Source organism: Meles meles, chromosome 7 (genome assembly GCF_922984935.1).
Source record: "Meles meles chromosome 7, mMelMel3.1 paternal haplotype, whole genome shotgun sequence".
In the NCBI taxonomy this organism is placed as follows: domain Eukaryota; kingdom Metazoa; phylum Chordata; class Mammalia; order Carnivora; family Mustelidae; genus Meles; species Meles meles.
In genome coordinates this window covers 10,674,732-10,688,621 of record NC_060072.1, presented here as the reverse complement: position 1 = coordinate 10,688,621, position 13,890 = coordinate 10,674,732, and the positions used below count along the sequence as shown (strand labels likewise).

Genomic DNA, 13,890 nt, shown 5'->3' with positions numbered 1-13,890 from the left:
GGGGGAAATGCTCACAAAGCCTATAAAAATGGTTTGAGTTGTCATCCACGCCCCCATTAGACACTGCGCTCCTGGAGGGCAGGGACTCCAGATGTGCGCTGAACCAAATAAAATAATTACAAGGCCACTGCCAGCAACTTGGGGACCCGTGGACAGCCAGCATGGGCAAAGGCAGCGGGAAAACCCATCCCTACCAAGGTCAGGACGATGTGAGCAGCAGCGCGGTGTAAGATGGTAGGTGATAAATAGGTATGCAGATGGATCAGTTTCTCACATTCTCCTTTGAGCCGGTTTGACCATTCTACTCACTCCCTCATTACTATGTTAAATAAATCTTTGATGTGTGGCTCACTACAGTTTTGCTTGAGAATCATGATTTTAGAAATTTGAAAAATGCTTATCACCTCCATCTACCAAAGAAGTAAGCGTCTGACCAACCAGAAGATAAGAGAGGGAATAACGAGGATTTAAATTCTGCCTCCCTTCCCTGAGAGGGGGCTGATGCCCTCAGCCCGGCCTCAGCTCTGGGTAGAAACTCTAGGTAGTATAAGAAGAACCTGAGAATGTAAGAGTTTGTGCTCAGGACCGCAGGGTACAGTAGCACAGGTGGTGCACTGCACAACACAGACTGCGATGGGGACAGTGCTCCCTGGCGTTGTGCAGCATGGTGGCCCTTCTGGTACTCTGCTTCCCAGGGCTCAGGAGGAAGACCGTGGAACCTCTGGGAGCAAAGCAGGGTGAGTCTGGTAATATGGCATGGGAGTGGAGTAGGAGGACAGGACAGAAGACCCTGGCTAAGAAGGACAGGGGAAATGGGAAGGGAGTATCCTTGAATGTGACAGAAATATCTCCAAGAGACCAAGTCCCTGGGTGGAAATTAGCTTGTGAGCAAACTGAGTTCAGTGATGAAAAAGCAGTCATATTTATGTGCACCTAAACCGGCACACCCCACACGGGCCACGCACGCTCGCACGCACACGTGCACAGGCGCTCATGCACGCACACACGCAGGGGTGCCCAATGGCCACCTCCCCCCACGGCCCCAGCCTTGCTCAGGACTCATCACCGAGTCCACCATGGCACCCCTTGGGTCACCCCAGGCCACTGTTCCCTGCTCTCACCGCAAGCCACGTGGTCCCCTGACACTTGACCAAGCCAAGCAAAACGGCAACTCAAAAGGAAATGGAGAGGGGAAACAAAAGAGCATACCCAGCGTGGAATTCAGAGCAACTATGTCTTTCACGCTGGCTTCTGTTAAAAGGAAAGGAACAAACAAATAAACAAAGACCAAAAGTAAATAAAGAAAACGAAATGAAAAATGAAACTGAAAATAGAAGAGACCATCAGAGCCAGCCTGTCTGAAATTGACCCTGAGTGCCACCCCCCTCCCCGCCCCCCTGCAGCCCAGTCTCCATCCTGGCTCTGGGGTCGCTGGGAGGCCCACCCTGAGAGCATCCCAGCCTGCGCCACCCTGGCCACACCATCCCGCATCCCCCTCCCCAGTACTGACCCAGGATCACCAGGCCCTCCGGGTCCACCTCGTACTCGGCCCTGTAGGGGGCAGGGGCCGAGCTGTTGGCCGTGGACAGAAGCTCCTCCACCAGCAGCGCCCGCACCACTTCGGGGCTCAGCATTGGCCGGCGGTGCTCGGGGATTTGGAGGATGAACCAGAAGAAGCAGGTGAGAGGTCCCTCCCTGCAGCAGGCAGAAATGAAAAGGGTGGGAAGGGGCCTGGATTCTGGCCCTGCCCAGCCCACTGCTCCTGCGGGGGAGACCACCAAGCCTGGCTCATGCTTCCTACCTCCACCTCATGGAAACCTCCTAACAACCAAGATGCTGTCCACTGCCCCATGTCACAGGGGGACTGAAGCACAAGAGGGTAGGCTGTATGCCACCCATCAGAGGCAGGTACTCATATGGCACAGGCTAGGGCACCCCCGCCCCGACTCCCGCTCCAACCACGGCCTCGCCTGATGCGTGCCAGGCCCAAGCACGCCACAGTCGTTGTCTAGCATGGATTCCTACCACATCGTTGTACCCATTCTACAGATGAGGAAACCAAGCTCAGTGAAAGGAGTTCGCACCCAGGCAGCCGAGTTGCCATTCTGTGCATCAGTTTCCCCATTTTTAAAACAAGGGCATTGCTTCAGTAGCCTATAGCATCCTCTCCTGTTCTTTGAGTCTAAGGTTCTAGTGAGGGCTGGTCGGGGGGCGAGGGCGACTCACCCGAAGGAGTAGACTGAGCTGGAGTTGTAGTAGGTACCCAGGCGGGTGCTGGCAATGAGCTCCTTGAGCTGAAAGGAGGGAAAACCAGAGCCCCCTTGTGACCGTGTGCAGAAACCCCCTTCCTGCCTTGGAGTGCTCTTTGCTCCTCCCGGCCTCCCCGTTTGACAGGCACCTCCGAGGTAGAGAGGCTTGCCCCTGGGGGGCAGTGGTCACTCAGGGAGAACCTCACCCCCAATCTTTTCCCCTCCCCCTCTGCCTGGGCACTGCCCCCCAACACTGCCCTTCCATCAGCTCTAGCCTACACCAGACCCCCCACAGCTTCTCTCCCTCTTGTCAAATATCACCCCTCAACTCTAGAAAGCCCCACTGGGCTCTGGAGTCTGCTCCTTACCCCCAGCCACCAGCCACGGGAGCTCAGCTGGTTGGCGTGTGCACCTGTTCATGACTGGAAGGGGGACAGCCATCGTGGCTGTTAAGGAGCAGGACGGAGCTGTGGGCAACTGAGGCACAGTCCAACACGGAGCTCTGGGAGATGGTGGGGGCATCCTCGGAACTGTCCCCTCACCAAGGCCAAGGGATTGACCCACTGGCTTGGCATAATCAGGGCCTCCCCACCCCTCCCCACCCCGTGTATCCCCTCCCGTCCCCGAGCCCTTCCCTACCATCTTCTGGGCTTTGGCAGTCTCACTGCGGAAAGCACTGGACTCCCGGCGGGCGAGGTCCTGGGAGAAGTGGCGATTGAGCACGCGGAGGCTGCCAGAGTACACCTGGCTGACCGTCATCTCCGCCTTGTACCCTGCGCAGGACGCAACCGACAAGGTCAACCAGGGGGGCCACCGGGAGAGGCTCCTGTCTCCCCGACTCCTTCTCCTGCCACCCAGATCCACAGCTCAGCCTCCAGCATCTGGGATCTCCGAGGCTCCACCAACATCATCATCTCTGTCCCTGTCGTCATGTCACGCAGTGTGTTTTAGTGACAGGGAGGAAAGAAGCCCATAGATGGATCATGTCCTGAGGGCTCCAAGTCAGAAGCTAATGCAATCAGTCCAGGATATAGCTGATGCGAAAGCCAGGAAAACCACATGGCCTAGAAGGGTTTGGCACCTCTCTGCACCCTTTCTCTCCCCAGATTGTTCCAGCTGCCCCTACCGTGTGGGGTACACTAGTAACCCAGACAGCTGCGTCTCCCCCTGCAGAGCTGCCCATCGTGAGTGAGACAGGCTTGACTCCAGTGGCCTCAGAGCACACAGGCCCATCCCTGAGAAGTGCCTTTAAGGGGAGCCCAAGGTACAACTGAGGGAACTTGACCAAGAAACAGGGCCTGGGCCAGGGTGAGAGACCAGCTGAGATGGGAGGATTGGAGCATCCACTGGGAAGAGGGGAGGGAGGGAAGGACCTTTCAGGGCAGAGGGAATAACATATGCAAAGGCCCTGTGGCAGAGGGATAATGGTGAGCACTGGGCTGAAACCTCTTCGACTGGAGCCGTCAGATAAGGGGAGGGGCAGCAAGAGTCTGGGACCTCAGCAAGACAGGATTTGGGTCTTTACCTGATGCACAAAGGAAACCACAAAGGGTTTAAGATCAAGGATGACATCATCAGGTTTCCACTTTGTAAAAACCTGTTTTGGCTGACAGTGAAGAAACTAGACTCATAGCCCTGGGCGTATACCCCTCTTCGTTCAATTTATGCGTCCATTCAACAAATGTGACTTGAGAACCTGCTATGTTAGGCGCTGGTCTAAAGCACTCAGGAATAGGTCAGTATAACCATGAATAAAACAATAAAGAGAAAAACCTTGCCCTTAAGAGCTTGTAGTTTAGTGAGAAAAATCAGACAATAAAGATAAAACATAGCATAGAACACATTAGAGGTATAAGTGCTATGGGAGTCAGGGAGGAGGGTGGGCTGCCCCAGGGAGGCCAGCGAAGAAGGGGATGATGTCAGTCACGTGGATGTTAATCTATGGAAAGAGTGGTCCCGGCAGGGGGACCAGCAGGTGCAAAGGCCCTGGGGCAGATGATCATCTGGTGGGTTTCAGAAACACCAAAGAGAGAAGGGGAAGAGAGCAAGAAGCGATGAGAAGGGGGAGAGGACAGCCACACAGCATTGGGCCAACCTCGGGGGACTTTGGTTTTACTGTGGGTGAGGTAGGAGCCATGGGAGGTTTAAGCAGAGAGGTTAGGGGCTTGGATCTGCTTTCTAAAATGATCCCTCCACAATTGTGTGGCGAACAGGCTCTAAGGAAGCAAGGGCAGAAGCCAGGAGACCCACGGGAGGCTTCCGTAGTCATCCAGTGACTCATCTGTTGGCCAGGCGTGGGGCACTGAAGCCTGGACCAGGCTGCGCAGGGAGGTGGTGAGAACTGAGTGATCAGAGGCAGGATACAGTCTGCAGTTAGAGATGACCAGGTTTGCTGGAAAACTGGGGCTGGGGTGTAAACGAGAGGAGTCAGTGGGAGCAACTGGAAGGGTGGGATGGCCACTGACTGGGATGGGGGGGTGGTTCTGGAGGAAACCAGGGAGAGCTGCATGCTGGACCGGCGGGGGGGGGGGTCCGAGATGCCCTTAGACCTCCTGGCGGAGGACAAGCCCCAGTGACATGGTGGAGCTCAGGAAGGGACCCAGGCTGGACACACGCACTTGGGAGTCACTGTGGTATAGGGGACATTTAAAGCCAGGGGCCCTGGATGAGACCCTGAGAGAAGTGGACCGAGCAGGGAGGAGAGTCCCTCCATCAGCGAAAGACATAGAGAAGAGGCTGCAGCTATGAGCTGGGGGAAGAGAAACATGGGGCCCCCTGGAAGCTGAGGGAGGAAACGGCTCCGAGGAGGAGGGAGTGATGTGCCTGGTCAAGTTGCCAATGGTTGGGATGCACTGAGGACAGGGACTGGCCATCGGATCTAGCAAGCTGACCATGGGCTACCTTGGTAAGCACCGCTGGTTGGGGGCAGGGGAGCCAAATGGGAAAACGTGCTCGAGGGGTTGAGGGTGCAGAATAGGGGACAGCTCTTTCAAGGAGTTTGCTGCAAAGCAGAACAGAGAAATGGGCCGGGGCACCGGCGGGATTTGGCTGCGGGAACAAGGAATGTGCTCGTACGGGGACAGGCCACGGCTGGAGCCCGGCCACTGCGCAGGAGGACAGCTGCCTTTGGAAAGGGCAGGGACGGTTCACCTGTGGGGACAGGGCGGGAGGGCAGATCCCATGGGTGCTTCTGGGAAGGCACATGGCCAGCTTCCACGGGGCTTCTCTTCTAAGTGGTTCCATTTGTCCAAGCCCGGGGCAAAGTGTGCGTGTGTGGAGGCGGGAGGTTTGGAAAGAAAGCGTAAACTGTCAGCCAGGAGAGCAGGAGGGGGAAAGTATGAGGAAAATACAGATGGGCAATATTAAAGGCTCCCACCGCAAGCAGAATGTACCCTGGGGCCCCGAGGCTACCCGCGTGGCCGGCGGGGGGAGCCAGCTGCCACCCCACCTTTCCTCTCCTCGGTCCCTTTCTGAGTCACACTGCCACTCAACCAGTCACTGGTTACTCACTCTGGGCTCCTCCTGTGCCCATAGACTAGGCCCCTTTTCCCGCTCCCCTTCCAGAAGCATCTTTGCCCAGTGCCCGGCCCCCGGAGCACAGCCTGAGCCCAGGTGGGAGGAATCCTTCAAACAGCTCCCGAAGTGTGGCCTTTACCCTAACTCCCTTTGTGGGCGCCGAAGTTGGTTTCCCCCAGCTGAGGCTTTGCAGCGCTCAGCCCCTGGGTCCTCAGCCCCACGGTGCACCCACTCCCCGAGGGGTGATTCACTCCTGGAACATTATCAGGAGAAATTAGACTCCACGAAGAAAGACAATTGGCAGTCGTGTTCCTGGCCCTCCAGCCTGACACCGTGGTTTACCCTGAAGACTAATTATCTGGCCGCCTAAGGAGGCCTTGGTGGCCCTGTGCTATTTGGGGTGCTGGCTTCCAGCCGGTGGTGAAATGCACACAGCTTCCACTCCCCCGCCACCCGCATCACTCGCGGCTCTGAGGCTCTGAGCAGACTCGCGGTCCCCTCTGAGTCACTGCAGGCCTGGGCTTCCCAAGGGCACCGGCTCATTCCAGATACCCCCTACCGTGACGCCCCCTGGAGCTGGGCCTAGGACGGACCTGATGAGGCTCCATAGTGGGTCCCCATTCCTTTCAAGGAGCCTGAAATTTAGCCAGTACGATTATTTCTGGAAAGGCTCTGATCACCTGGGCAAGGTGTCTTGTCTCCATGGCTCCCCAGGCCCACGCTTCCTCTGTTCTAGCCCATGCCTTGCTTTCTGGTGCGGGCAGGGGCTGTCTCCAGAGCCTGGCCCAGAGCCTGGCGCACAGAAGGGGCCGGGTACTGAGCGTGTGAATAAGGCACGTTAGGGAATGAGCTTCCAGAGTGCGGGGGAGTGTTTTCGTCGGCAGCATCTAATGTGCTTTGTCCGTTCCTTCCCATTGCCGAGAGCTAATAGAACCCGGTACCCTCTCCATCAGTTTCAGAGGAGGACAGGGCAGGTGCTCAGGAGTGTTTATTGAATGAATGAATGAATGAATGAATCCGTGCATGTATGCATAAATGAATGGAAAGATAGACAAATGGACCCAGAATATGGGTCAGGTGCTCCTGAGGCCCCAGGACACGGGTTGAGGGCTGTGATACCAGGAAGGGGAGGCCAGACTTCAGGACAGGGGAGGGGCCCCAGGCTGCCTGCTTGATCCCCTCTCATTGTGTGTTGAATTGCAGGTGTGCCTGAGCTGGGATAAGAAAGCCAGCTCTGTGCTGGGCAGCCCCCTGGGTACTCGAGTCCTGTGTCTCCCTCCCCTTTTTCCCCACTCATGCTGGGGCCCTGGAGACCCAGAGGTGACAGAGCTGTGGTCCCCACCCTAGAAAAGTTCTCAGGTTGGGCTCGAGTGAGCAGAGGTGCTTACTGGTGCCAGGCACCCCCGGCGCCACTGGGCCTCCTCCCACGGAGCCAACTGGCTCCCAGCCCAGGGGCAACCCAGGAGGGCTTCAAGGAAGGGGAGGCAATGTTTATGCTCCTTCCACTTGTTGGTTCACAAGAGTTGGGTGCTGTGAGATCACTCCTTCCCCAGCTGGGGACACTTGGTGCCCGCAAGGAACTTGCACTTGGCCTGAGCCCCAGGACCTAGAACACAGGTGCAGTAGTTCTCCCATCTCATGGGACAGGAGGACTCAGAGAGGAAGCTCGTTGGCCAAGAGCATGCAGTGTGTTGCTAGGCATTGCTGAGCCTGGGATTCTGATCTGTCTTGCTATACCCCCCACAGTCATCCCAAGTCCTCACCAGGTGCCTCTCCCAGAAGGGCCCACCGCTTACCTAGGAAATACCAGAGCAGGACCCCTACTGAAACCAGCAGGACAAGGGCCAGCCACAGCGGCGCCAGGCGGAGGTAGTCCCGGACTTTTCTCTTGGAGTTCTTGGGAGACTTGAACATCCCCTCCGGCTCTGCCTCTTCACCATCACCCCCGTCACCCTGCCCACCAGCTGCCTGGGGGGCCTCGGCCACAGGCATCCTGGCGGAGAAACAGACCAGGGTTGGAAATGGCCCGACAGTGGCAAAGGGGCTTTTGTCAAAGTTCAATGGCACACAGAAGGAAGACAGCCCCCCTGCTCTTGGGACAGGAAGGTCCCAACCCCGGAAGCAGTGATTGAGAGTGGGCCCCGTGGCAGCTCGTAGAGCAGGAAAGCAAGCCTCAGAGCAGCTCGTTCCAGAGGACAAGCAGCAGAGCGGGAACCTATCCGGCTCTGGGACCCCCGCTTCTGTAGCCATACCAGCCCCTCTGTGGTCAGAGGCCGGGTGAAGGTTTCCGCGCCTGAGCCCCCCCACCCCTCCAGAGATTAGATCCGCAGCTGGAGCTCCTGGAGTACCAATGTCTATAAGCCAGCTCCCCATGCCTCTGGCTTTCCTTGCACTGGGGGCGTTTCCTTCCTCTTTTTTTTTTTTTTTAATATTTTATTGATTTATTTAACAGAGAGAGACAGAGAGATCATAAGTAGGCAGAGAGGCAGACAGAGATGGGGGGAAGCAGGCTCCCCATTGAGCAGAGAGCCCGATGTGGGGCTCGATCCCAGGACCCTGAGATCATGACCTGAGCTGAAGGCAGAGGTTTAACACACTAAGCCACCCAGGTGCCCCTCCTTCCTCTTGGTTCTCCAAAGCACAGCTTCCAGAAATACTGATCCCCTCCCATTCCCTTAAACCCTCCCCCAGAAGGCCCTGAGCCGCTGCCCTGCTGGGCCAGAGAGCTGCCCTTCCAGAAGTCCCATCCCTCTTGTCTCCCCACCCTGTGGAAGGTCTCCTCGGGACAGGGAAGGGGGACAAACTAACATTGATTCATTGGGTGTCTATGGAACACATTTCATTTCATCTGCCGGTCACCGGGGGACGCTGGGATCATTGTCCCCTGTGTTCTTCCTCCTTGGGCCCACTCTGTACAGACAATTGACGTGTATCACCTTGCTTGAACCTCTGTACACCAGTTGGGGTTCTGTACCCATTGACAGATCAGGAAACTGAGACCCGGAGTGTTCTAATCACAACTCACTCTGGGGTTTTCCTAGCTTCGTTTTCCCAGTGTGATTCTAATATATGTCACTCGCTATCAACCCCATTGTGCAGATGGAAAAACTGAACCCCAGAGGCTAAGCCACTGACCCAGGGTCATACAGCAAGAAAGCGGCAGGAGGCAGGGGTAAAGCCCAGGTGTCTGACTCTCTGCTCCTCCCACCACGCTGGGCTGCTTCCTGTTAAGTGAGCTGCTAATGAACAATCAGAATTTAATAATAACTGAGTGACATCCGTCTCAGAGCCCTGAGTCCGCAGCTGTATCTTCAGGAACCCCCACCCCCAACCAAGGAAACTTCCAAGTGTTACTCGGCTTCTCAGGCGGATCTTCCCACCGTACAGAGGAGGGCCTCCAGCCACCCACCCACCAAGCAGAGTGAGGACTCTAGACCACCGAGAAGTTTCTTCTGACTGCATCCAGAAATGCTGCCGTAGCACTAACACCCATCCCCAGATGTGTGTGTGTGTCGAGGTGGGAGGGGTTTGCTTTGAGCTGTGTCTTGGGTTTTCACACAGTGGGTTTTCTGAACATGGGGCTCCTCGGTGAAGCTTAAAGTCCTCCCACCTGGATTCAAGAGGCCTCCTGGACCTCCTTCCTGCTTCCCTGCTCCTTCACTCCTCCTGGCATTGTTCCCAGTTAAGAGTCTCGGGCACCGAGTCATAGGGACCCTCGGGGTCCCCATCCAGTACAAGGGAAGAGGGACTGCTTGCAATTCTCAGCTGCACTGAGACCCCCTTCACCCGTAACCAGAGGATGTCAGTACATGTGGGGCGGGCCCTGCTGGCTTTCGTGGGGCCACATATCCTGCAATGGTGGGGACAGCCCTGCCCACTGCCCAAAGCGTCCCTAGAATCCCTAGTGAGAAACGGGCTGTCCCGAGAAGCTGAGCGGGGCTAAATCAGGAGCGTGCAGGTGACAGGTCAGCTCCTTGCCCTCCCTCAGCCCAGGTCCACCCCTTCTGCCGGAGGTGGCCACACCCCTGATTTACTCTTGAGTCTGGATCTCTAAGGGGCTATTTCAGGGTGACTCACAGAGCCCTGGGGACTTGGGAGGCCCAGAGGTGACAACAGTGGACGTGGGTCTCAACTCTTTTCTACACACTGTCTCATGGACACCTACAGAGACCCCATGGACGTAGGTTCTTTTTATTAACCCCATTCTACAGATGAGTAAGTTGAGGCACAGAGAAGTTGAACAACTTGGCCAAGTTCTCCCAGCTGGTTAGTAGCAGAGACAGGCTGCAAAACCCAGCGCTGTGTCTCCAGATTTGCACCGTGACCCCTACCCTCCCCTGCCTCACACATCGTCGGGGTACTAGTGAAAAAAATGAGGTGTAGAGGGGCGCCTGGGTGGCTCAGTGGGTTAAGCCTCTGCCTTCGGCTCAGGTCATGATCTCAGGGTCCTGGGATCGAGCCCCACATCGGGCTCTCTGCTCAGTGGGGAGCCTACTTCCCCTGCTCTCTCTGCCTGCCTCTCTGCCTAGTTGTGATCTTTCTCTTTGTCAAATAAATAAATAAAATCTTTTTTTTAAAAAATGAGGCACAGAGAAGGTCAGGCGGAAGTTTCTCAGAGGAGGCACCAAGGGGAGCAGTTGAAGGGGAGAAGTCCCTTCTTCTTCCCACCCCCCAGACCAGGCCTTCCTTCCACGGAGTCATCTCCTTCATAAATGCCCCTCACCCCCATCTGGGAGGACTGTGAGCATCTCAGAGGAGCCCATTTCTAGAAAAGCCACTGTGTAAAAACCCAGAATTAGATAGAGCCCAAGGTTCACCTGGGTTACCCATCACCTCCCACCAGGACTCCTGGGGCCCTGGTCATTCTGTCCCCTCCCACCCTCCACTGCAGCCACTCCTGGTTGCTCACCAGACCTTGCACAGATCAAGTACGTCCCATCTCGGGGCCTTCGTGCTGGCCGTTCCCTCAGCCAGGAAAGCTTTTCCTCCAGTTTGCTCCAAGGCCTGGCCTTTCCCTCCTTCACGTCTTTGCTCCAATTTCATCAGAGCACTTCTCGCGACCTCAAATTGCATGCTAAGCTTCTGTGTCCTTGCTGTTCCTGGCTGCGTGCCTTTTCCAGCAGCAGGGCTCGGCTCTCCATCCTTGTCGTGGAGCCCCTGAGCGCTAGGTTCCCAGCTCCTTCCCCACAGCTGGAGGGGCTGTAGGCACACGTGGCCCGGCCAGCTTCTCCTGCCTTTTCTCTCCCCGCTCCCTCTTTCCCATTTTGGCACCCCAGTGACACTGGGCATGTCGGCTGTCCATTCTGTCAATAACGAAGATGGGAGACAACATCTATAGGTCAAGGGCTCTTAGCTCGCTCTGCAGGAAGAGCATCACGTGTATCGTTTCTGGAGCCTTGAAAGCTCATGGGTGTCACCTGGCTTTCCCAGATGCTTTTCCTTCTGCCCGGGCTGCCCTCCTCTGACTTGGCCCTCTCCCAGCCGACCGCTGCACACCTCAGCCCAGCTCCCACCTCTTCCTGGCAACTCTCCCAGAATGCCCAGCAGCTGCCTCTCTTGAAGCATCCTGGGCCGCCCCATCACTGTGCACGGCACCTTGGGGGCATTCGCTGCCCCCTGATGGTGAGCCCCTGGAAGCAGAGGCTGGATATGCCTCAACTGACATTGGGGGCGGGGAGAGGCGAAGCTTCTTCTCTGACCCGAGCCCCTGGCCCCCTCCCTAGCACCTGTTCCTCCTGCTCTCTGACCACTGAAGCGGAGCTCACGGGAGCGGACCTGGACCTCTTCCCGCCTGCCGGCCCTTTGCTGGACGATGCCGCCAAGCACATTCTCCTTCAGCCTCCACTAGCTGGGGACCTCTGCTTTGTTATCTCTATTTAGTAGCTGGGGAAAATGAGGTGCAGAGACATAAAATGACTTGCCACGGTCATTCATCCGAGGCAGGGCAGAGTGGGGAGGAACAGACCCAGAAATCTGATCTAGGGCCGTGGAGGAAGCTTCTGGCGAAGCTCCCCAGGGCCTAGAGTAGGTCCCTGCTACTTCGTGTGAGCCCAAGTGTGGGGCTGTGTGCCTGGAAATGCCCTCCACAAACACCAATACATCACAGACGCATACATAGGTGTGCCCCAATGGGGACACATTACGGTACCCACATACCCGTCTGTGACCCATAAACTCGCGGAGGCGTTGCTCACACTTCACACCCGTGTGCACATGCTCGAGGGTGTGCACACTCACTTACACACACGCATGCATGCAAGCAGAGCCCGCAGCATTCAGCTCTGAGCCTGGGAGCTCGGGGTCCCCCGTTTAGCACAGCGTCAGGCTCAGGGCCCTGGATCCCAAACCGGGAAGCCCAGGGAGGTGTGTGGGGACAGAGGGGGGCATGTCCGGTCTTGCAGAGCGAGGGTGGGGTGCTCAACCTGGCAAATTGCGCCTCTCCTCCACCCAGTCCCTGCCCCAGAGTCCACCAGCCCCACCTGAACCCCAGCCTCCCAGCACCCCAAACCCGCAGCCCCCGTGCCTGCCCAGACACCCAGCCTCGTGACACCCTTTCCTGCCTCCAGTCCAGCTCTGTGGATCCCTCACCTTCCGCTTACCCAGTCGCTGTCTGGCCGATGCGGCCCTGCAGACCTGGGCAGAGGGCAGAGCTGGGCGGAGGGCTCCAGCTCCAGGGAGCTGGATCTGGCTCTCTGAAGGGACACTATCACTGGGTCATTCTCAGATCCCGGTCCCCTGTTCTGGAGGCCCCCGCTTACCTCTGGGAGTGGCAGGTGGGTGCCGGGTCGGCACGCAGGCCCCAGAGCCTCTGTTTGTCCAGGCCAAGGTCTCCCTACCCCCACCCAGCCAGCCTGGGCTGGATCAATGGCCCAGAGCCATGGCCAGGGTGTCTGGCCCTTGTCCCCTGTGGCCTGTGGCCCCAGGCTCCATGGGCCTGCTGCCGGGTTTAGGTCCGCACTGTGACTGAGCACAGGTAAACAGGCCGGAGGCAGGGGCCAGGCAGGGCCCGCCCCGCCCCACCCCGCCCCGTGGGCACCCTGGAGGCTGGCGGGCAGGTGCGGGAGATCCGAGCTCTCCCCTGAGGCCTGTTGCCTGGTGATGTTCCTGCCTGGTTACAGCCCCTGGTCCCCCAGAGCACGAGGTGGGGGTGGCCGAGGACAGGGGGCTGGGCAGAGGGGCTGTGCCGTGGGCCAGGCGCTTACACGGGTCTCCTTACCGAGACCGGTGAGACCAGAGGGGCCAGTGGCCAGAAAGAGAACCGGAGGCCCCCGTGGTCCGGGGACAGAAAAGGAGAAAGTGGGGTGGGGGTGGGGTTCAATGCGATTTTCTGTTCCTCTGGAAATTCTTTGAATTACTACATGATTCTCCAGAGCTGTGCTCTCCATTTCGGTGGCCACCGGCCACATGTGGCTTTTGGGCCCCTGGAATGCAGCCAGTCTGACCCGAGACGCGCTTTGTGGGTGAGACACAGACCAGGTCTCCAGGACTTAGTGCAAACAGAGAACGTAAAATGCCTCGACAAGAACTTCTCACAACGGCGACATATTGTAGTTGACAGTGTGGCGGCTATACCTCTGGGAGTGGCAACAAAAACATTACTAACATTCAATTCACCCGCTGCTCCTCGCATTTTGTCATGGGGCAACCGGACCGCTGAGATCACGTGTGGCTCACGTTCCAGTGCTAGTGGGTGGAGCGGCCATGGACGTGGGGGGCTGGCCCGAGAGTGCCCCGAAGCGTGTGTTGTAAACTGGGGTTGCCTGGGTGTGCACGGGCTGGTCCGTGTTTACCCTGTGAGGGGGTTGCCCACCTGAACCCCTGTGTGCTTTTGTGTGGGTCCCGGGGTGCGTGAGAGTGTGAAGTAGGATGATGATGTGTGTGGAGCCTAAGGGGCGTGTGTGTGTGAGGAACATGGGGTGTGAGGTCTGTGTGTGGAGTGTGCAGTGTGTGAGGTGTGAGTGTGAGGTGTGCTTGTGGAAGGTGAGGTGTGTGTGAGGTGTGTGAGGGGTGGGTGTGAGGTGTGAGTGTAGAAGGTGAGGGGTGTGTGTGGAGTGTGAGATGTGTGTGGAGCATAAGGGATATGTGTGTGAGGAGCATGGGGTGTGAGGTATAAGTGTGGAGGGGG

At 57.4% G+C, this 13,890-nt stretch overlaps 1 protein-coding gene across 3 annotated transcripts in view; it reads right to left on the bottom strand.

Annotated features, from left to right (window-relative positions):
- The window catches only part of TMPRSS6 (transmembrane serine protease 6), a 34,962-nt gene extending 21,617 nt beyond the window's left edge, over window positions 1-13,345 (bottom strand). Inside the window, exons 1-6 of one of the 3 annotated variants that reach the window (XM_046010513.1) lie at window positions 13,338-13,345; window positions 7,562-7,758; window positions 2,889-3,022; window positions 2,227-2,294; window positions 1,511-1,695; window positions 1,210-1,251 (exon numbers count right to left, since the gene is read on the bottom strand). In XM_046010513.1, the coding sequence (XP_045866469.1) occupies window positions 1,210-1,251; window positions 1,511-1,695; window positions 2,227-2,294; window positions 2,889-3,022; window positions 7,562-7,757 (625 nt within the window). In that variant the 5' untranslated portion in view covers window position 7,758; window positions 13,338-13,345. Of the gene's footprint in view, window positions 1-1,209; window positions 1,252-1,510; window positions 1,696-2,226; window positions 2,295-2,888; window positions 3,023-7,561; window positions 7,759-12,364; window positions 12,502-12,523; window positions 12,721-13,337 lie in introns of those variants that run through there. The other 2 variants (XM_046010511.1, XM_046010512.1) reach the window with 2 other exon arrangements.
- Between the last annotated feature and the right edge of the window lie 545 nt (window positions 13,346-13,890).